The sequence below is a fragment of the Cetorhinus maximus genome, chromosome 15 (assembly GCF_964194155.1).
Source record: "Cetorhinus maximus chromosome 15, sCetMax3.hap1.1, whole genome shotgun sequence".
Taxonomy (NCBI): Eukaryota; Metazoa; Chordata; class Chondrichthyes; order Lamniformes; family Cetorhinidae; genus Cetorhinus; species Cetorhinus maximus.
The window spans coordinates 6,446,063-6,469,131 of NC_135893.1; the positions used below are offsets into that span (position 1 = coordinate 6,446,063).

Below are 23,069 nucleotides of genomic sequence, written 5' to 3' on the forward strand. Positions count from 1 at the left end.
AAGTGAGACGCCAACGCTGAAACCCAGCCTAGGCCCCAGGCTGGCACAGGAGGGATCGCCATGGTAACTTATTGCCGCTTTAGGGGACACAGGTCCAAACCACCTCCCACCCCACCTCACCCCCGCCACCCCACGGAGTGGGGTTGCACGGACGTATCATTTAACACCTATTAACAACCTAATGTTGAGGCCACATATCTCGGGGTATTTACAGGCTGTACACGCAACTTCGACACAGTTTTACAAATGTGCCAAGTTTTTAAAGTTTTTAAAATCGGAAAAAAATACCCAACAAAGTTAATCTATACAAAGCATTTCAGAAGTCCTGGGGTATTAATTTTGTAAACATATTCCTTTAAGAGCAATTGCTCAAGATTCTGTACTGCACAAAATGTGCCTCAAATAAAAACAAAAACATTCAACCTTATTTTTAAATATGCAAATATTAAATAAGCTCGATTTACACAAATAAGTTTGCATAAGAAGCAAAACAAAGGCACATTTAACTTCATCAAGGTGCATTTGTACTATCCTCACATCTAAACAAATAAGTGCGACCAACACACAAGGCTACTTTGGTGGAAGATAGGGCCATGGCAAAACCTGGTCTCAAAACGTTCCATATCCACAGTGGTTTTTGAAGATCTTTGGAAAGGTATCCCAAAACTACTACAGAATGGACTTTGGAACAAGTCCTCTTGCTTTGGTCCCTCACCAACACTTGTTGGGCAGTCGGCGACTTTTCTTTTCCATCATCTCCTCAAGATGTTTTCTGCTGTTCATCAAAAGGAGCTGAAAGTTTTAACAGGGTGAATGTAGCCCCCCCCCAGCCCCCAACACCCACCCCACCCCAGCACCGACTTCCCCTCTCCCCCTCCTGTCTTAATTCCCTTCCCTCCCCCCCCTCCTCTCCCTTTCCAAAGCCATCACTGCTCTCGAGCCTTGGGAATACTCTGTACCAACAAGACTTGCTCACTAGCTCTCACTATAGTGAAGCTATTAACGGGCGCTGCTGTTAAATATGGCTTTGCAGAAGCGAAAAGAGAATTGCCCCTGACATTTCTTGCCGTACTGCTTTCTTGCGAATGGCTGGAAAGGGGAGGCCGTTGATCTACAAAATAACTCTGTTGATGAAATGGTGCCTATCAACAACAAAGCTCATTAAATTAGTACCTTTCAGACATATTTCCATTTGATCACTTATAAATATAACCATATTTTCCTCTTTTGTGGTTAAAAACAGGAAGCTGGTACTGCCTATTTTGGAGGAACAAAAATGTTCTTGGTGAGTTGCCCTCTCACTCGATCAGTCTTGGTTGTAGATACACAGGGGGTTACAGCTTTGACTCTTCATTGAAGATCAAAACAGTGAAATGCACCGGGTGTTTTATTCCTACCATTGTCGACCAACCTAATGACCCAACAGGGCTCGGATTGGCCCGGCCAGCTCTCAGTAACTATTAAGATGTCCCTTTGATTGAGGCTCGAATCCAGACGGGGTGTGAGTTTTGGGATGCTTCACGGAAGCAGAGTGCCTCACCTCAGCGGCAGGGGAGCGGGCAGCGAGGGCACAGACGTTTGACCCCCCAGCCCAAAACGGCAAGGACCGGGCACAGGAAGACATTGGCGCGTGGAGTTCTGGAAATTCAGATCAGCTTGGCTGCCCTTTTGTCGAACAGGGGAAACCCTGGCTGAGCGCTGACTTGCTGCCGTCATAGGAAAATATCGTATCAGCATTATTTTCAGATTGAATAGTTAGCTTTGTGACCTTTACTTGCACTTTTCCCTATTCAAGTTAGTGGCGACGGACCTGTTGCCAGTCTTAATGAGCCTACTAGGCAGCTAAACTAAAAGGCAAAGTCTGAGACAATGACAGGACATGTTTAAGAGTGCAACAGGCCAGCAGAGAGCGGGCAGGAGGCCCCTGTACCTGGTCGATTAAAATGCATATTCAGTGCCAGTCTGTACCTAAGTCTCTGGAGTTGAAGGGAAGTGGTTGAAGACAGTGCAAGTAACTACATTGCACATGTAAACATCTTTCAAAGTTCATAAAATGTTGAGAAAGCTCGGTATTCTTCATAAACTTGCACATTGGCATTGGCCTGGCAATCACTTATTGACTTCATTGTAGATGTGGTATGCCAACAGGTTATCAGTCACTTGGCCGCCTTGTATTTTTGTTCTTTTGATTAAAGGCTTCAGAGGAAGAGTTCAGCTATGACCTATTGTCTTTGGCTACATTGTGGGCCATCCAATTCACTTTGGTCTTCCAGCTTTCTCGCAGTGCTTCGTCAAATTTCATTTTGAAGTGTTTCAGCGCCTCATCTTCTGTTTTTCCTAAAGCTAGTGAATCCTGTCAAACAAAACCCACAGTATAAAGTGAAAATCTGCATCTCAGCAATAACGCCAGCATCAAATGTGCGCGCAGCGACCACCTCCAGCTGGAGACCATGGACTTTCTGGCCTCGCCCACCCCTGAGATCATCCGGTCCCACCAATGCGGCTGGCCCGCCACATTCCCCACGGCAGATCCCGCCGGAGCAGAGCAGGAAAAATCCCAGCCCATAACGCAAAGCAACTCCTCCATTGCAGGGCAGTGATCTTCACGCACTTTTTTCAGGTTATCTTATTCTTGCCCAAAGCTTACAGGATTACCTGTACAATATTAAACGCCCAAAGGAGAAACTGTGCTTTGAACATGAAGCAGCCTACCTCCTCTCCCCTTCTCTCAATTGGTAAAATCAAAAATAACGCGGCAATCCCTCTAGAGACACCTGCCATTTCTAACCTCCGTTCCCAGGTTGGGATGGTCTGCTAGTCATAAGGATTCGGCCTGTCAGCCAGTGGCCTAAGCAGGGAAACTTTGCGCTTCACCACTGGGCCAATCCTGAACAATGATCGCTCATCATTAGCGCCTGGCAAGCCAGACACCGAACTCCAGATTACAAAGGGAAGCTACTCGTTGTTGGACCTCATTTCCTCACGTCTGTGAAGAAACTTCCTACAACTATACCAGAGTATTTATTGGTGAGGCCAAACCTGGAGTACTGTGTACAGTTTTTTGGCTCCTTACCCAAGGAAGGATGCAACTCCCTCAAACAATAAATTCCATACGAGATTCTGACAGGCTTAGTTAAGGTAGACGAAGAAAAGCTGTTTCCATTAGCTGATGGTGCAAGGATGGGAGGACAGAGATTTAATGTTTTCGGCAAGAGATGCAGGGAGGATATGAGGAAGAACTATTTTACACAGCGACTGGTAATGAGCTAGAACACTCTAGGATGGTGGAAGTGGAGATGATCAATCATTTCAAAAGGAATTTTTTAAATTCATTCATGGGATGTGGGCTTCACTGGCTGGGCCAGTGTTTATTGCCCATCCCTAATTGCCCTTGAGAAGGTGGTGGTGAGCTGCCTTCTTGAACTGCCGCAGTCCATGTGGTGTAGGTACACCCACAGTGCTGTTAGGGAGGGAGTTCCAGGATTTTGACCCAGCGACAGTGAAGGAGTGGCGATATATTTCCAAGTTAGGACGGTGAGTGGCTTGGAGGGGAACTTCCGGGTGGTAGTGTTCCCATCTATCTGCTACCTTTGTCCTTCTGGATGGTACTGGTTGTGTGTTTGGAAGATGCTGTCTAAGGAGATTTGGTGAGTTCCCGCAGTGCATCTTATAATCATTCACACTGCTGCTACTGTGCGTCGGTGGTGGAGGGAGTGGATGTTGAAGGTGGTGGGTGTGGTGCCAGTCAAGTGGGCTGCTTTGTCCTGGATGGTGTCAAGCTTTTGAGTGTTGTTGGAGCTGCACTCATTCAGGCAAGAGGAGAGTATTGTCAAGAAGATATAATAATAACTAATATCTATAATGTTATTGGAAATTATTTTAAAACAGAGTTCTAGGGCTGGGTGCGTGTGTGTGTTTCTTAATTGGATTAAAGCCGCCTGGTCCAGAGGCTTTGATGTATAGCAAATAAGTAGGTTTGAAATGTTAATTAGGTAAACATAGGGAAGTTAGAATGTGAAATGTAAAGGGGGAAATTTGCATTTTAGAATAAACCATACAGAAGAATGGGTGAAATATTACACCTAGCCAGAAGAAGCCAAAGCCTATTTTTACTTAGTTCTGTTGAAGAGTCATACGGACCCGAAACGTTAACTGTGTTCCTCTCCGCAGATGCTGCCAGACCTGCTGAGTTTTTCCAGGTATTTTTATTTTTGTTTTGGATTTCCAGCATCTGCAGTTTTTTTGCTTTTAAGCCAAATAATGTGTTATTTTTTCCTAAGCTTATTAATAAAATTGGTGCTATGAAATGGTTTTATTGTTAGAAGGGGCAAAGTTCAAAAAATCTGGTGATACAATGAGAATTTGCATTCAAAGAGGAAAATATGTATAAAGGGAGAGACGGCTGTTGGTAAAAGGAGAGGGATTCTAAGATCTAAAGCTTCCAGCCTCTAAGCCTCAAGCTGTTGTCTGCAAGGACCCAGAGCTGAAAGAAACTCATTGTGAATGTGACTGTCCAGAGTGTGCTTTGCCAGGGGTCTGTTTATATCTGTGTGTTTTACTTTTGCCTTAACAGAGGTGTAACTGGAAGTCAGATTAATTAGGGGATTTTTAGAAGTTATTATAGTAGTAATTTGTGGAAATATGTATGTGCTTACAATCTTTCAATTAATAAATGTTTCATTTAGTTTTATGAAAACCTCTTGAGACTTGGTGGTCTTTTATAACTGAATTCAAGCCTGCATCTTGAAACATAAAATTGAAAAAAATGTGGTTATGACAGTTGTTTCAAGTTTCCCTCTGGGATTTGAACAGCTCAGCATTTACCATCGGCTGTGTCATAATATCATTCCATCACACTCCTGACTTGTGCCTTGTTGGTGACGGACAGGCTTTGGGGAGTCAGGAGATGAGAAACTTACCACAGGACATCTAACCTCTGACCTGCTCTCATAGCCACAGCATTTATGCTAGGCGTGACTCCAACCAGTTTTGCTAGGGCTCCTTGATGCCATACTTGGTCAAGTGCGGCCTTGATGTCAAGGGCAGTCACTCTCACCTCACCTCGGGAGTTCGGCTCTTTTGCCCATGTTTGAGCCAAGGCTGTAATGAGGTCAGGAGCTGAGTGGCCCTGGCAGAACACAAACTGGGCGTCAGTGAGCAGGTTATTGCTAGGCAAGTGCCACTTGATAGTACTATTGATGACCCCTTCCATTACTTTACTGATGATGGAGAGTAGACTGATGGGGCGGTAATTGGCCGGGTTGGATTTGTTCTGCTTTGTGTGTGCAGGACATACCTGGGCAATTCTCCACATAGCCGGGTAGATGCCAGTGTTGTGGCTGTACTGGAACAGCTTGGCTAGGGGCGCGACAAGTTCTGGAGCACAAGTCTTCAGTACTATTGCCGGAATATTTTCAGGCCCCATAGCCTTTGCAGTATCCAGTGCCTTCTGCTGTCTCTTGATATCATGTGGAGTAAATTGGATTGGCTGAAGACTGGCATCTATGATGCTGGGGACCTCCAGAGGATTGGATGCATACGTTAGGGAAATAAACTTGCAGAGTTGCGGGGAATAGGAATGATTGGATTACTCTACAGAGAATCAGGTGTACTTGATGGGCCGAATAGCCTCCTTCTGTGTCGTTCTGACTCTATGACTCCTGCTGCCAAGGCAAGTCATCAGAGGGCTGTCAGCCGGTGTGAAAATGTACCCAGTTATAGTCAGCACCTGGAGGTGCTAAACGGATAAGAGGAGGCTAAGGAGGGGGTGTGGGGAAGTTAGAAAATTCAAGATTATATGAGAGGTTTTTTTTGCAGAAAGTGAAGCTCAAGAATGTTACTACACAAATTCTCAAACATTCACACTGGGATTTGAACTCTCACTTCTAGACTGATAAACCAGGCCCTAATATTACTAGTTCAGTAACATATCCCTTTCTAACAGAATGTGACCCTCTCCTTACAAGATGAGGTCGCTCGAGCAGTTCTAAGTCACAATGTCAAATCTGATCATGATATTTATTCCTGCGGTCGAATCAGACTATTTAAACTGGTTGCAATCTGGAATGTCGTTGATGTCGGAGAACATGGCGGGAGGGTGACTGCCTTGTAACTGCACATACAGCTGTGCACGTGCACCATTCTGCTGGCAGCTCCTGGTTGTATTTCAGGGTTTTTAATTAAGTTCGCCCCGGGCATCGTGTCGGAGCTGAGGCAGACATTACCGAGTTTGCTCACCTTGAGATACTGGATATCTTTGGAGCAGCTGAGTTCTGGGAGTCCAGCAGCTTGCATCAGTGCAAAGAGGTTAATGAAGAGAGGACAGTGCTTTCGGAGAATCATGTAGGCTTGTTCACAACATTTCCGGAACCTTTTCCAGGATGGCGACAGGAAAGGAATGGAAACAGAAGGAAAAACTCCTTGTGAGTTCCAAAAACTTTTAGCAGCGCTCACACATAAACTGGACACATCCATTTACTGTAAACATAAACTTCTCTGGAAAGAATTTTTAAATTGATGAAGCTTCATTTGAGGAATGTTATGCCTTAATATCAGTTTCAAATTATTAATATTGGATTTGTATAGCACGGAACTGAACTATTAACCACTCAATATTGAAATTCTAACACAAGGAAACAAAACGTACATTTTTAATCACTACAGAATAAGCTAAAGTTATTGGTGACCTTCACAAGTTATCACTGCAAGGGATCAAATATAGTGATGAAATAATGATCAAACCTTTAACAAAATGAAGCACAATCCAACTACAGTAATTCCACATCTGGACAGTTTAGTTACAACATGAGGAGAGATGGTGGTGTGGGTAGTATGTCACTGGACTGATCATCCCGGAGTCCAGGCTAACGCTCTGGGGACATGGGTTCAAATCCCACCACAGCAGCTGGCGGAATTTAAATTCAACTAATAAGATCTTGAATTGAAAGCTAGTCTCAGTAATGGCGACCGTGAAACTAACATCGATTGTCATAAAAACCCCATCTGGTTCACTAATTTAGGGAAGGAAATCTGCCGTCCTTATCTGGTCTGGCCTACATGTGACTCCAGACCCACAGCAATGTGGTTGACTCTTAACTGCCCTCTGAAATAGCCTAGCAAGCCACTCAGATCATCAGCTATTAGGGATGGGCAGCAAATACTGGTCTCGCTAGTGACATCCACATCCCATGAAAGAATAAATTATCCACGTTAAACTTCAGCTGATACTACACAAGAACTCCTAGGGTTAGGAAAAGGCCAGTCAACCCACAATTCCAACCCAACCCAATTTAGGTTGAAGCCATCAAGGTTTACGCAACATCCCATTTGCACACTTGTTTGTCCACTACACTACAGGAAGCTCCTGTCACGACTATCCAGTCCTACTGTCAGGACTCCATTTTCAAGACGTTCTCTTTGTGAAAGATCAAAGTTGGTTTGAAATACAAGGTTGGAACTTCCACTCAGAGACACTGAGGTCTAAAAGATTAACACGTTCCCTGTGCGCACAATATTTACACACGTGCATTTACCCGTCTATGGAGTGGAATGGCCGACCACTATGGAAAGACGCTGGTTTCAATTAACAAAAAGGGAAAGGAAGTGACCTCCCCTTTACCCAAAACTAGGGAGAGGGCGCAAGTTGAGTGGAGTGTGACTGGGTGGAAATCCCACCATGGTTTGAAAAACGATAAGAAAGTTGCTGATAATGTGTAGTGAATCCACTCCACCCCCCACCAGCTGCTGGGACTTCAACCCCCAGCCCTTCCCTCCAAACACTGGGGCGTTACACCCTCTCCACAGCTCCAACCCCCTTCAAGATACTGATCTAATTCAATGAAATTCAGAAGGAGCTCAAAGCATTTCCTGTTTTCAAAACAAAAACGTGTGTCCCTCGTCAAAACAAAAAACAGTTAAAATCTCTTATGAGGAACTTTTTCTTCCCCATCGCTGCTATTTTGGTTTAAACATTGAAGGTGGATCTCACATGGGGAAACTCCAAGAGATTTTCTAAAACACAATTACATCGCCATGAGCTTGTTTGTTTGCTGTGAGATTAAAATAATACCTGCTGTCACCAGGCATGATATCTCACAGTGTAAGGTGTGTGGGGTTTAACTCTGCAGCGGCTATGCTCAGGGGATTATTGTGACTGAGCTGACCACCTGCTTCACTCCGTGGGAGGGGAATACTGTAGGAAGAGAGAGAGAGAGAGAGAGCGAGAGAGCAAGAGCGAGAGAGAGACAAAGGGCAGAATTAAAAGCAAAACAGTGCCTGGTGTACGTGGATGGGAGTATTGCGGAGAATTTTTAGACCTATCTCAGTGATGAAGTCGATAAGGATATCACATGCTCATTAATCACCAAATGCCCACTTCCAAAGCCGTGATAAGCATCGATCTGAAGGGGTGGGGGGTTTGAGCTTTATATTGAAATTTATATTTAAAACTCTATATTTAAAGGGGTCATTTGATACACAGAATGACACTTTGCAGTTCAGAAACTGGTCAAGTGACCCCACAGGTCCACGCTCGTGTTTGTGATCGATATAAACCTCCTCCCCACCTGCTTGATCCAACCCTAACAGCACATCCTGCTATTTCTTTCCTCTTCATGTGTTTATCTAACTTCCCCACCACACCCATCTCTGCTGTTCACCTCAACCACTCCATTTGGTAGCCAGTTCCACATTCTAGCCACACTCTGGTTTCTCTTGAGTTCCCACAGCCTTTATTAGTGACTACCTTATATTTATTAGCCCTGATATTAGACTTCCTCACAAGTAAAAACATCTTCTCAATGTCTACCCTGTCAGAAATTTCATAGAATAGTTACAGTGCAGAAGGAGGCCATTCGGCCCATCGTGTCTGCACTGGCTCTCCGAATGAGTACCCGGTGCCATTCTCTTGCTTTCTCCCCGTACCCCTGCACATTGTTTCTATTCAAATAATCATGTAATGCCCTCCTGAATGCCTTGATTGAACCTGCCTCCACCACACTTCCAGGCAGTGCATTCAATTCGAACCCCTTCATAACTTTGAAGACTTCAATTAGGTCACACCCTCAGCCTCCTCAGAGCTCCAACTCCATGAGTTTATTTATTTATTTATCCATTCACGGGATGTGGGCTTCGCTGGCTGGGCCAGCATTTATTGCCCACCCCTAATTGCCCTTGAGAAGGTGGTGGTGAGCTGCCTTCTTGAACCGCTGCAGTCCATGTGGTGTAGGTACACCCACAGCGCTGTTAGGGAGGGAGTTCCAGGATTTTGACCCAGTGACAGTGAAGGAACAGCGATATACTGGGGAGGAAAACTTCCAGGGGTGGTGTTCCCATCTATCTGCTGCCCTTGTCCTTCTAGATGGTAGTGGTCGTGAACTTGGAAGGTGCTGTCTAAGGAGCCTTGGTGAATTCCTGCAGTGCATCTTGCGGGTGGTACACACTGCTGCTACTGTGCGTCGGTGTTAAAGGGAATGTTTGTGTATGTGGTGCCAATCAAGCGGGCTGCTTTGTCCTGGACGGTGTCAGGCTTCTTGAGTGTTGTGGGAGCTGCACTCATCCAGGCAAGTGGGAAGTATTCCATCACACTCCTGACTTGTGCCTTGTAGATGGTGGACACGCATTGGGGAGTCAGGAAGTGAGTTACTCGTCACAGGTTCCTAGCCTCTGACCTGCTCTTGTAGCCACAGGATTTATATGGCTAGTCTAGTTCAGTTTTTGGTCAATGGTAACCCCCAGGATGTTGATAGTGGGCGATTCAGTGATGGTAATGCCATTGAACGTCAAGGGGTGATGGTTAGATTCTCTTTTGTTGGAGATGGTCATTGGCTGGCACTTATGGCACGAATGTTACTTGCCACTTATCAGCCCAAGTCTGGATATTGTCCAGGTCTTGCTGCATTTGGACATGCACTGCTTCAGTATCTGAGGAGTCGCGAAAGGTGCTGAACATTGTGCAATCATCAGCGAACATCCCCACTTCTGACCTTAACTTCTGGAGCACAAGTCTTCAGTACTATTGCCGGAATATTGCCAGGCCTCATAGTCTTTGCACTATCCAGTGCCTTCAGCTGTTTCTTGATATCACGAGGAGTGAACTGAATTGGCTGAAGACTGACATCTGTGATGCTGGGGACCTCCAGAGGAGGCCGAGATGGATTATCCACTTGGCACTTCTGGTTGAAGATTGCTCCAGCCTTATCTTTTGCACTGATGTTCTGGGCTCCTCCATCATTGAGGATGGGGATAATTGTGGAGCCTCCTCCTCCAGTGAGTTGTTTAATTATCCACCACCATTGATGACTGGATGTGGCAGGACTGCAGAGATCTGATCCGTTGGTTGTGGGATCGCATAGCTCTGTCTATCACTTGCTGCGTATGCTGTTTGGTACGCAAGTAGCCCTGTGTTATAGCTTCACCAGGTTGACACCTCACTTTTAGGTGTGTCTGGTGCTGTTCCTGACATGCCCTTCATCTCTTCACTGAACCAGGGTTGATCCAGCTTGATAGCAATGGTAGAGTGGGGGATATGCTGGGCCATGAGATTACAGACTGTGTTCGAGTACAATGCTGTTGATGGTCCACAGCGCCTCATGGATGCCCAGTCTTGAGTTCGAAATCCATCAATAAGGTCAATCATGTTTTTCCCTCTTGTTGGTTCCCTCACCACCTGACCCTGACCCAGTCTAGCAGCTATGTCATTTAGGACTCGGCCAGATCGGTTAGTAGTGGTGCTACCGAGTCACATTTGATGGATATTGAAGTCCCCCAACCCAGGGTACATTCTGTGCCATTGCCGCCCTCGGTGCTTCCTCCAAGTGATGTTTGACATGGAGGAGTATTCATTCATCAGCTGAGGGAGGGCAGTAAGTGGTAATCAGCAAGAGGTTTCCTTGCTGATGTTTGGACTGATGCCATGAAACTTCATGGGGTCCGGAGTCGATGTTGAAGACTCCCAGGGCAACTCCCTCCCTGCTGTACACCACTGTGCCGCCACCTCTGCTGGGTCTGTCCTGTCCCACACCCACCGGCAGGAATGGTAATGTCTGGGACATTATTTGTAACATTGATGACAACTCTCCCAATTTTGGGACTAGCCCACAGATGTTAGTAAGGGGGGCTTTGCAGGGTCGACAGGGCTGAGTTTGCCATTTCCGGTGCCTAGGTCAATGCCGAAGGTTTCATTCCTTTTTTGAGACTTTGTAGCGGTTTGATACAACTGAGTGGCTTGCTAGTCCATTTCTGTGGGTCTGGAGTCAGTAAGGACGGCAGATTTCCTTCCCTAAAGGACATTAGTGAACCAGACAGGTTTTTACAACAATCGACAATGTTCCAGATTTTTATTGAATTCAAATTCCACCATCTGCTGTGGTGGGATTCGAACCCGGGTCCCCAGAGCATTACCCTGGGTCTCTGGATTACTAGTCCAGTGACAATACCACTACACCATCTCTTTCCCCACTACTTGTGTGGAGCTTCACCGCCTACGTTCTCATATCAGGAACTCAGGCACGTGGCTCCATGGTTTCTGTCCATCCACACAGGTTAATATAAGAGACTGGAAACTTGCGCTGCTTACCTTTCAAACTTCTCGCTGTTGTTGGTCTTTCCTTGCTGGATCACGTGAACAAAGTCGTGCGTTAGAATGAACGGCACCCGCTCTCTGTTGATCCCAAACTTGCTCTTAAAGTTTCCAAGGAAGTGTCCGAAATCAATGTGGAAGAGCTGTGGGTGACAGGGGATGGAAAAAAGCATTCTTTTACATGAGAAAGATATCCTGGAATAAAATTAAAGGATATTGAATGGCTACGACGATCATAGAAAATCATCTAGTGAGAACGCGGTGACTGTAAGAGAATTATCTTGCAATTCAGATTGGTCCTACCAGGGGATAGAGTGAGGCTGGTTCCGGTAGCTGCTTCAGTTTCAACAACTGAACATGAAGGAACATTTCCTCTGTCTGCTAACAGTAGCAAAATTGTCAATGCTTTGGGCAGGAGACCCATCTAGTCGACCCTTTCAAACCTTGCATCTGTTTCCTTATCGAATTCTTGAACCGATATCCCTGTATCCCCTGTCCTAAGAGAAATTCAGCCGTCCTTTTTTTGTTAAAACCCACCACATTTTACTATTCCACCGCCCCACTGGTAAGAAAGAGTAAACTTGCATTTGCATAACATCTTTCTCATCCTCAGGATGTCCCAAACCAGTTCACAACCCATTAATTTTTGAAGAGAAAGTCGATGCTTTCTCGTGGGCAAACAATAAAGACAATTTGTGCAAAAAAAGGCTCCAAAAATAGCAAAATATGGTAAAAAGGTCAGTTAATCTGTTTTGATGGTGGTGAATAGACAACAAGAGAACTCCCTGCTCTCTATGCATAGTCCATGGGACCTTTTACATCGCCCCCACACCCCCTAAGCTGTTTAAGGTATCATCTGAAAGACAGCACCTCTGACAATGCAGCACTCCCACAGTGTTACACTGCGGCATCAGCCCAGATTATGTACTCTGGTTGTGAAGGAAGACTTGATCCACAACCTGCTGATTTCAAGGTAAGAATGACATTAATGGAGCCACAGCCTCACACTCAAATCAGTCTCACAGTTAGACCACCAGTTTTGGGCTGGGGGGTGGGGTGGGGAAGAGCGTACAAAGGGCTAGAGCGAGGGGTTGTTAGGTAAGGGGTAGGCTATACCTACTCTAGAAAAGGAAATTTATCTCCACATTTTTGCCATAAGGGTGAATGCCTCAATAAGATGTAACTCATCACTGGTGCTGTGCTTTGGCCACTGGCCTGTGCAGAGTTAAGTGATTTCAGGCAGCGTGGATGGAGAGACTATTCTACTGGATTCATGATTCCTGGGATGGGACAGGGAGGGAAGTTAGCCACACTTCCTAATTCCAACCCAGTAGCCCCTGTTGGGAATTCCATGCTTTGCATCTTTTGTAGTCCAAGTAATCCTATTTTTCTCGAGTCTCCTCCTACCTGTCCATTTTCCCTGATCATAATGTTGTCACTGTGCCGATCCCCAATTCCGAGCACATAGGTAGCTACACAGTAGCCAGCACACGAGAGGGTGAACTCCTCAATGGCTCGTTCCAGTGCCTCCCTGAAAAGGCGAAGAGAAATAGCAATTTTACACATCAATGGAAATCATTCCACAATTCCCCGCGGCTACGGGTTCCAAATGCATATCGCCTCCTGTCTGTCGCCCGCTCTGTTCGTGCAACGATCACCTTGTGACAAGGCTGTTGCACTTCAAGAAGGGAAGCAAAACTGTGGCTGAAAAATTAGATTTCTAGAGCAAGACACCAGCTGATGAAAAGATACCGAAACAAGGTCATTGACTGTAACCACATGGAAGCAAAGAGTTACAGATTTATGTTTAGTGGTGGTGGTGAAGACGCCATGTGAGCTCCCTGCTTTCACATTGTGTAGGTTCAATAGTTTGATGTTGCATCTGAAAGATGGCACCCCTGACACTGCAGCACTCCCTCAGTATTACGCTACAGATCACGTGCTTAAGTCCTGCACCGCAGACCTTCGAGCGATGTGGATGACAGAAGTAAGAATGGGGAAAGAAAACATCTGGCACCACAGGATAGCTCGGACACTGGTTAAAATAGGTAGCCTTATGATCAATTCTGACAGATTTTAAAACTCTGCTTAATTTCAGTAGTGGGATGTATAATTCTAAACCAAAATTACTGAGGCTTGAGAGTCTGGCTTGTGAAACATCCAAGAATTTATGGTCCGTTTCTGATCTGCTTCACTCTTACAGGTTTTTCTCCTGATGCTTCCCAAAATGTGAACAGGTCTGTGAAGGGAGCTCTTCGCAGGAAGGGGGAGGAGAAGACTGACAGGCAGCTGGAGGGCAAATCTGAGACAATGATGGAGGGGGCAAGGAGTCAGATTACAATTGAGGCCTGGTACTGAAGAAGCCTGGGAGCTAGGACTGGGGCTCGGGCATCCAGGAGGGGGAAGGGTAGCGCAGACACATCACTGAGTAAACACTATCCAGGTAGGATGACAATGTGTTGAGAGCTGATTCTGTGGCTGCGATTCTGTGCTGGCCGTACCATGTGGTTCAGATAGACCAGTCACCGACATGGGAGACAAGAAAGACTTGCATTTCTATTGCACTTCTCACAACCACCAGATGTTTCAAAGTGCTTTACAGCTGATGAAGTACTTCTGAAATGTAGTCACTGTTGTAATGTAGGAAACTCAGCAGCCAATTTACACACAGTAAGCTCCTGCAAACAGCAACGTAATAGTGACCAGTTTTTTGTGATGTTGATTGAGGGGTAAACATTGGCTCGGGACACCGGGGATGTCTCCCCTGCTCTTCTTCAAAGTAGTGCCTTGGGATCCTTAACATCTACCCGAGCAGGCAGACGGGGCCTCGGTTTAACGTCTCGTCTGAAAGACAGCACCTCCAACAGTGCAGCACGCCCTCAGTACTGCACTGGAGTGTCAGCCTTGACTCTTGTGCTCAAGCCTTGGAGTGGGACTTGAACCTGGAACCCTGTGGTTCAGAGGCAAGTGAGAGCCACACTGACATTCACAGTCTGACACAGCTGCAATTATACATTCTGCAATGAAATAGTCTTAGACACAAAAACTTTCACCAATTTAGATTTAGGTGATAGCACCACATTAAAGCATGGGGTTTCAAAAAGGCTCCAAACATTTCATATTTTAACTTTGTTGTAGCTCTGTTATTCTTAAGTGGCAAGCATTTTGAAACAGGAAACATTTCGATTTGGGCGGGCGGTGGGGGTGGGGGGTGCTTTTCAGTATAAAGCCCCTTTCTCTTGAATGCGGAATTTTAAAATATTTTGAATTAGCTTTGATGTGATTTTCTTTGCAATTTATCTAATTTTGTTTTTGAAACAGCGAGATTAAAAAAAGATTATGGCCAGAACTTTCCGGTCGGTGATTTGGGGGCGGGGCCCGCTCGCCGACAGGAAAATGACGCGGGATGACGTCAGGAGGAACCCCCGAGGTCATCCCGGGCGCTTTAAATTTTTAGGAAGGCGGGGGGGGGGGACAGCGAAATCAGCTGTCCGCCCGCCGACCTGACAATGGCCAATTGAGGACATTGACAGGGTCATTAAGATAACTAAAGACCTGCCCGTCCAACCTTAAGGCTGGTGGGCAGGCCAGGAGCCCCGGCGGGGAATGGAAAAAACATGAAACCTCATCCACCGGCGGGACGAGGTTTCCTGTCCGCTTTTAAAAACTTTAATAAAGTTTATGTCCTTCTTATTAACATGTCCCATCTCGTGTGACATTGTTACATGAGGGGGACATGTTAATAATTTTTATATTTTTCTATTTTTAATGTTTTTGACACTGTCAGTAACCTCCCTGAGACACCACTTAGTCTCAGGGAGCAGTGCGTATGTGTGAAAGATCGCATTTTAATAGTTGGGGAATCCAACTATCCAACAGGCGCATAGCGCTTCCCGTCGGGCAGGCCGCTGGGCGGGGCCTTAATTGGCCCGCCCACTCAAAATGGCGGCGGGCCCCGTTTCGGCGGCGGTGATCGGCTTCCCGCCCGCCAAACGATGGCAAGATTCTGCCCTATGTAATTTTAAAAAAGTTATTCTAAAATAAATTCTTCACGTTGAAAAACTTCGAAATTTTCGTTCCTATTAAAACGTATCAAATTAAGAAGCAAATTTGGCACAGAACGTCTGCAGACAGGAGCTTCAAATGAGTTCAAATGTCTGCCTGTGGGACTGGGATCACCAATCATGCTCTGTTAACTAGAATGCAAATCTCCACTGGTTACATTTCACTAGTATTGCTTAGCGTGTGCACACTGGTATGACATTTTTGGGCTGTTTTAATTATAAACTCTATTCTCTACATGGCTGGAGCTGGTGGGAAGTATAGAAAGAGCCATATTGGCTTCTCTTTTGGTAACTGACATTCATTTCATCTATGGATGGCTAAATCGCCCTGGATTCCACTCGCACTAAAATGCAGGTTTCCTTTGCTGTTTTCATTCACTCACGGGATGTGTACATCGCTGGCAAGGCCAGCATTTTTATTGCGCTCGTGAAGTTGGTAGTGAGCGGCCTTCTTGAACCGCTGCAGCCTGTCACGAAACTATCATAGCTTTCATAATATTATTGTGGTTTATTGTAAAGTAGGTTTATGGGTATGAGTGTAGATGGTTCTGTCTGTGTGATTTAATTAAACTAGAGTCAGGTGGACTGCAAGTTTGAAATTGTCAAAAGAAGTTAGGGGTAAAAGGCATTTGAAATGCTAATGAGTAAACATGGGTGTGGGCAGCGTGTAGGGTGTGAAGGAAATTTGCATTTTAGGTAAATGAAGCAGTTGTTTGATTTTCAAAGGGATGGTAGGATGTTTACAAATAACAAGATAAACAGGGCAAGGTTATTATGTTTATCTTTCCCAAAAGGTACTGACCATTTTGGCAACATGAAAGATTTTTATATTATGGGAAAAGTATATTTCAAAGACATTTAGAACAATGGAATTGACAGATTAAAGAGAGAGAAACATATATAAAGAGAATGGATGGAAGGTGATATTGGGAGGTCATATAAGAACTAAAAGGGGTGTGTAAAACAGTCTTGGAGAAGCCTCCAGCCATATTTACAAAAGTCTGCTGTGTCCAGTAATTAAAATTGGAGAAAAGCCTTTGGAATTCCACTGTCGAGTGGGTGCTGTGGTAAATTTGCTGTTATTTAAATTTGCTTGCTATATAAATTTAAAATCCATTTTGGGCTGTTGCCTTAAAAGGGGTGTGCAGTTGGGAGTCAGTTTAATTAGGGATTTTGGGATTTGTTATAATATCAAGTAACTGTAATCTTTTGTATGTGCTTGAAATATTTTTTGTTAATCAATGTTTCAATTTCGATTTTAAAATCTGTAAAGGTGTTAGTGGACTCATTGGGGAGAATCTTCGGCTCGGCGAGTGGGGGCAGGGCCCGCTTGCTAAGGCGTAAAATGACGCGGGGTGACGTTGGGCGTGCGTTTTAGATTTAGATTTTCAGTTCGGCGGGTGCACAGCCAATTCAGCTGCGCACCCACCGAGCTGTCAAAGGCCTATTAAGGCCATTTAACTAACAATTGAAATAATTAACGGAGCTGCCTGTCCAGCCTTAAGGTTGACGGGGCAGGCGAAGAGCCCAGGCGGCCTTCACATTTTTCATGGAACCTCATCCACGGGCGGGATGAGGTTTCATGAATGATCTTCAATTTTCTCAAAAATATTTATTGAAATTAATGCACATGTCCCAGCTCATGTGACAGTTTCACATGAGGGGACGTCATAAAAAAATTTTCAACTGTTAAAAACTTAAAACTAACCTCCCTGAGGCACAGAGGTGCCTCAGGGAGATTTCTGCACTCACTCAGGGTGCCCCCTACCCTGCCACCCGCACAGGGAGTGCACAGCGCTTCCGGGTGCGCGTCACGCTGGGCGGGCTCCCACGTAAAATGGCGGCACGGCCCCGATCAGGGGCGCTGATCAGGCCCGCACCCTCCTCCACAATGGGGGGAAAATTCAACCTATTACTTCTTCTGAATTCAGTGCCCAAATCTTCACATAATAAATACAAATTGCAATACCGTCGTGATAGCGTGCCCATTTCCTTGTGGATTTGGTCCACCTGGCACACACCACCTACCGCATCATAACAAGTCCATGTGCAGCTTTTGTATCTAGGCTCAGGGGTGAGCCTTGACAGCATTTAGGAAGACAATAACTAGGTGACATACTGTCATGCTAGAAGCCTCAACAAAAGTTTAAAAATGATTGAGGAAGAAGAAGTGTTTTGTTTTTAGAAACAGGATCTTGAAAGTGGCCTGGCTTCTGCCCTGAATATCCCCGGTAGTGATGCTCCAGTTCTGTAACTCAGTAAAGTGAGGATTCAATACGTCTCAGAACTTTGTGCAACATTGCATTATTCTCAGCAGCTGTATATATTTTGAAAGATTGATGCGTCCGCTCATTAAACCCAGGGAACTGGTGGGGTGCTCGCAAAATTTACAAGAATGGTTCCAGAGGCACGTTACAGTTATGTAGATAAACTGGGTGAACACAGAAAGCCAAGGGGAGATTTGTTGGATCACAAAGGATTTCAATTGAGTAAATAAAGGGAAACTGTTTCTGACGGCTGAAGGGTTGATGAGCAGAGGGCACAGATTTAAGGTGCTTGGTAGAAAAATCAGAGGCAATGTGATGAAAAACATTTTTATAGAAAGTGTGACTAGAATTTGGAATGTACTGCCTGATGGGGAAGTGGAAATGGATTCAATAGTAGGCTTTGTAAGGGAGGAATTGGATATACTGAAGGAGAAAAATTACAGGGATCTGGGGAGTGAGGGAGTGGGGCTAACTGATGGTTCTTCAAAAGGGCTGACACTGACTCGATGGACTGAATGGCCTTCGATGATTGGATGAAAAACTGGGCTTTGTTAGGCATGAAGTAGCCCTGACCTTATCGTCCTCACCAATATCGTGTGACAATGGCAAATATCAAGACTACCTTTCCGCTAAAGCAGAATGCTAGGTTTCAAACTGTCCCTTTTGCACCATTCAGCACAGCAGAAAAAAAGCATTACAATTTCATAGAGTGCAAAAGATGATTCAGTCGGTTTAAAAGGAAAACAGGGGAGAGGGTGGGGGCGAGAGTGGTGCTGGGTGAAGAGGAAGCTGTTTCGAACCATTGCTCTCTAATGTTACTGGAGAAAATGCAAACTTTGGCTCCTGAGCTCTTGCAAGGCGCGATATCATTTCCTCACAGCAGTTAAACCCACACAGCAGAAAATAAGAAACAGCAACGCTTGGAAATTCACCACCCAACCGTGTCAGTGGAAAGCAGCAGCACAGGCTGGGCCTACACTGTGCGTATATGAAATTTTTTGCCATCCAATATCAAACCCATTAAGGTACGTCACCTCGTGGTTGACATCATGCCCGAGAAACCCTCAATCGGAATGAAATGTCAACCAAATGTCACAGGACTGCAGCCACAGGAATGTCTCTCCCAGTACATCAGAGAGATTACGTTTTAGTGCCTTGAAAAACAAACTGATAAAGCCTTCCCGCAAATCATCGGGGGCTAAACTTGCAAGAATTCTAAATATTCCAAACAGTCGGAGGAACAATCAAAGTGCTGTTACGACTGGGTGCTTAATTTCACCAAGAATTCGCCAAAAGGCCAATTAAATCAGTTCGACGGCTGCACTCCCTGCATTGTCCATGTGACAAATGTTTCATCAACGTAAACTGTGTTGTTTTGCGCAGGGTTTAGTGAATTAAAGCATCATCAATGGATGCTCAGTGTTGACACAGATAAAATCTGTTCCAGCTTCCACAGTAATGTCTGTAGCGTACCAGCTTATAGTTATATCGCACCTTTAACATCATAAAGTGTCCCAAGGCGAGGCCACATAAGGAGGTACTAGGCCAGATGACCAAAAGCTGAGTCAAAGAGGTAGGTTTTTAAGGAGTGTCTAAAAGCAGGAAAGCAGGGCAGAGAGGCGGAGAGGTTTAGGGAGGGTGCCCAAAGGGGTAGTGATTAAAATCAGGGATGGCACAAAAGGCCAGAATTAGAGGAGTGCAGATATGTCGGAGGATTGTGGGGTTGGTGATGATGATGGAAACAGGGAGGGGCCAAGCCCATCGAGGGATTTGAAAACAAGGTTGAGAACTTTAAAATCAAGGCGTTGCTTGACTGGGAGCCAGTGTTGGTCAGCGAGCACAGAGAGGTATAGGTGAATGGGACTTGGTGTGAGTTGAGGTACAGGCAGCAAAGTTGTAGATGACCTCAAGTTTACAAAGAGAGAGAAAAAGGATAAAAAGTGCTGGAAGTATAGAGAAGGTCACCCACTATCAAAGAGAGAGAGAAACAACGGATTTATGTCTCATGTAGCACCTTTCACCTGAAGCCTGAAGATACCTCTCGCTAAGCAAAAAGCAAAATACTGCGGATGCTGGAAATCTGAAACGAAAACAAAAATTGCTGGAAAAAAATCAGCAGGTCTGACCGCTTCGGTGGAGAGAAAGAGTTAAACGTTTCCAGTCCGTATGACCCTTCTTCAGAACTGAAAAGAGTCACCTGGACTCGAAACGTTAACTCCTTCTCTCCACAGAAGCTGTCAGACCTGCTGAGTTTTTTCCAGCAATTTTTGTTTTTGTCTCACTGAGCAAGTTAAGTGTCTTTTCTCTGTCAGATACTGACCGACTCTGGCCTGTAATTCTGGCTTTTTCAGTTCAGCCTGAACATCCCTAAAAGCCCTAAATTAATAAATAGTGTTTCTCTTCATTTCTTACCCGGGGTTCTTTGATTTTAACCAGTTTAGCAGAGCATCCTTGTTAAAAGCTGCGGTAGCTGCCATATTGCTTTTATTGAGCTGGATATTTGCAATTGTTTCCGCATGTGAGACCACTTCAATCACTCCCGTCTTGTCTCCAGTGGAAAGACAGGCATAAGGAATCATCCTAAGAGGGAAAAAATTGCACACGTTACGAACATCTTCTGTAAGTCATATTTTCAATAACTAGAAAACACTCCACTTGCAAAGCTTCGTTGACATTGAAAGACACATTTCAATAATAATTTATCTCACATAGCACCGTTAATGCAGTAAAACATCCCAAGGCACTTCCCAAGGATTGATATCAAGGAGGCGGTGGCATAGTGGTATTGTCACTGGACTAGTAATCCAGAGACCCTGGGTTCAAATCCCACCACAGCAGATGGTGAAATTTGAATTCAATAAAAATCTGGAATCCAAAATCTGGTGATGACCATGAAACCATTGTTATTAAAAACCCATCACTAATGTCCTTTAGACCCACAGCAATGTGGTTGACTCTTATATGCCCTCTGAACGAGGGCAATTAGGGATGGGCAAAAAAACATTGGCCTGGCCAGTGACACCCAGATCCCATGAATGAAGGCAATACTATGGCAATTGGCCAAAAGTGTGGGTCATGAATGTGGAGATTGGAAGATTGGAGTCCAGACTGGAGTGTGTTGGAATAGTCAAGTCCAGAGGTAACAAAGGTATGAGTGAATGTTTCAACAGATGAGCTGAGGCAGGGTGGAATCAGGTGATCTTAGTGACGATGTGGATATGCGGTCAAATGCAATACCAAATACGACAATGTCAGCCTGTGAGACTGTTAGTTTTGCATGTAGACGCATGTTGCTTTGAGAATTTAAAGGTTAGTTTGAGAATTTTACGATTAGTAACTGACATGTTTCAGATTTTCCATTAACAAGACGTTTTGAAGAGTTTTAGATGTACTGCAAATAACACCTTTGAGGCTGTTCAAATACACTCTTTGAACAAGCATCATTTCACAATGATACATATTCTCAGATATCTGTGCTACTCCTACACATTATTTCATATAGAGAGAAAGTTTTGCCTCATCAGCCAGTAGACCTGCATTCAGTCCTCTGAAGAAGTCAACAAATGAAGATTTGTGCAATAGTTTTACTCAACCTCCCACCACAGACAGCAAAATCTCACTGGATTGAGATGCTGCTAAACACTGTTTATAGTTAACACAATTGAGTAAACATTCCTGTGAGAACTATGTTTTGAAATAACTGGGTTTATGTTCAAATAATGAACACTGGAATGTTGTACTGTACACTAAAAATTTCAATCTGTAAACTTCTATAATAAAACAATGAAACACTTATTAAAAATCCATCAATTAACAAGTGGTTTCATGCATAGTTAATTGTTGTAGTGTGACTGTAGTACATACTGAGAATTAATTATACAGAAAAAATCTTAAATCACTGTATTCTGCACCCCAGTTTAACTTTTCATTTTGATATTTCTGAAGCAAAGAAAGAAATTTCTTGGAATTAAATTATTGTCAGACTGCTTCCTTGTACCTCTGTGCACTGTTTCTATCTTAAAAGCTGCTTTCTATACACAAGTTATTGTTAATGGTTTGCTTAGATATTGGATATTAGATATTGAATTATGATTCATGGCAACATCCATGGACTCACATTCAGTATGGATGTTCTGCCCTTAATGTCCTCGATGGGGGAATTGTATCATTTAAGTTCAGCCTATGGTCTACAGTGTTGAAATAACAATCTTATAGCAAGGTGTGTAAGCATGTATTGTTGTGTGTGAATGTGTGAGTGAGAGGAAGTGAAAATGATGGCTTCTGAACTATGTGAGTAAAAAATATGATAAAGTTCCAATATGATTAACACTGTAAGGTGCAAATTTCTGAAATATAAACTGCTACACTTATAACAAAGGTTAATTTTTCTTGATCCCATCAGTGCTTTTTGTATTTCACCACAAGTGTCAGAGCCATATTGAATCTTTAATTTGCCTGACAAGCAAGACTTGTACTAATTTGTGACAGAGTCTCTCTGTGGAAGGGAGTTGATCATATTATTCGTTTTTAAATTTATTCATTGGATCTGGGCATCGCTGACAAGGTCAGCATTTATTGGCCATCCCTAGTAGTCCTCAGCTGAGTGGCCCATTTCAGAGGGCAGTTAAGAGTCAACCACTTTGCTGTGGGTCAGCATTTACACGTAGGCCAGACAGGGTAAGGACAACAGATTTCCTCCCCAAAGGGACGTTATGAACCAGATGAGTTTTTATGACAATCCAGTAGTTTCATGGTCACCATTACCGAGACTAGCTTTTTAATTCCAATTTATTTATTAACTGGATTTAAATTCTCCAACTGCTGTGGCGGGATTCGAACTCATGTCGCTGGATCACATCATTAGTCCAGGCCCCTGGATTACTCGTCCAGTAAGATAACCACCATGCTACCGTTCCCCTCAACCAGATTGTGTTAGCCTGATTCCATGCTCCCACTCCCAAGTGGGATGAGTTTAAGTTCTGTTTATATCACATGCAATTTGGAGAGAGATTCAGTACTGGTCAGAAGAGCTTATTTTACCTATAGTCCAGACCCTGTTTTTTCCACAGAACATCCATCAGCTGAATCATCTGGATTGTCAACATGTCCTGCCGTAGATCTAGGGTAAGAAAAGGAACTAGAATAAGTTCTCCTTTTGAG

The 23,069-nt window shown here is 44.4% G+C and overlaps 1 protein-coding gene across 6 annotated transcripts in view; it reads right to left on the reverse strand.

Annotated features, from left to right (window-relative positions):
- Positions 1 to 301: 301 nt before the first annotated feature.
- Positions 302 to 23,069, reverse strand: part of pik3cd (phosphatidylinositol-4,5-bisphosphate 3-kinase, catalytic subunit delta) — a 200,783-nt gene continuing 178,015 nt past the window's right edge. For all 6 annotated transcript variants that reach the window (XM_078557815.1, XM_078557818.1, XM_078557813.1 and 3 more), the window contains 6 exons: positions 22,950 to 23,028; positions 20,322 to 20,489; positions 12,986 to 13,109; positions 11,576 to 11,721; positions 6,238 to 6,370; positions 302 to 2,353 (listed from right to left, as the gene is read on the reverse strand). In XM_078557815.1, coding sequence (XP_078413941.1) covers positions 2,216 to 2,353; positions 6,238 to 6,370; positions 11,576 to 11,721; positions 12,986 to 13,109; positions 20,322 to 20,489; positions 22,950 to 23,028 — 788 coding nt within the window. In that variant the 3' untranslated portion in view covers positions 302 to 2,215. The remainder of the gene's footprint in view (positions 2,354 to 6,237; positions 6,371 to 11,575; positions 11,722 to 12,985; positions 13,110 to 20,321; positions 20,490 to 22,949; positions 23,029 to 23,069) is intronic.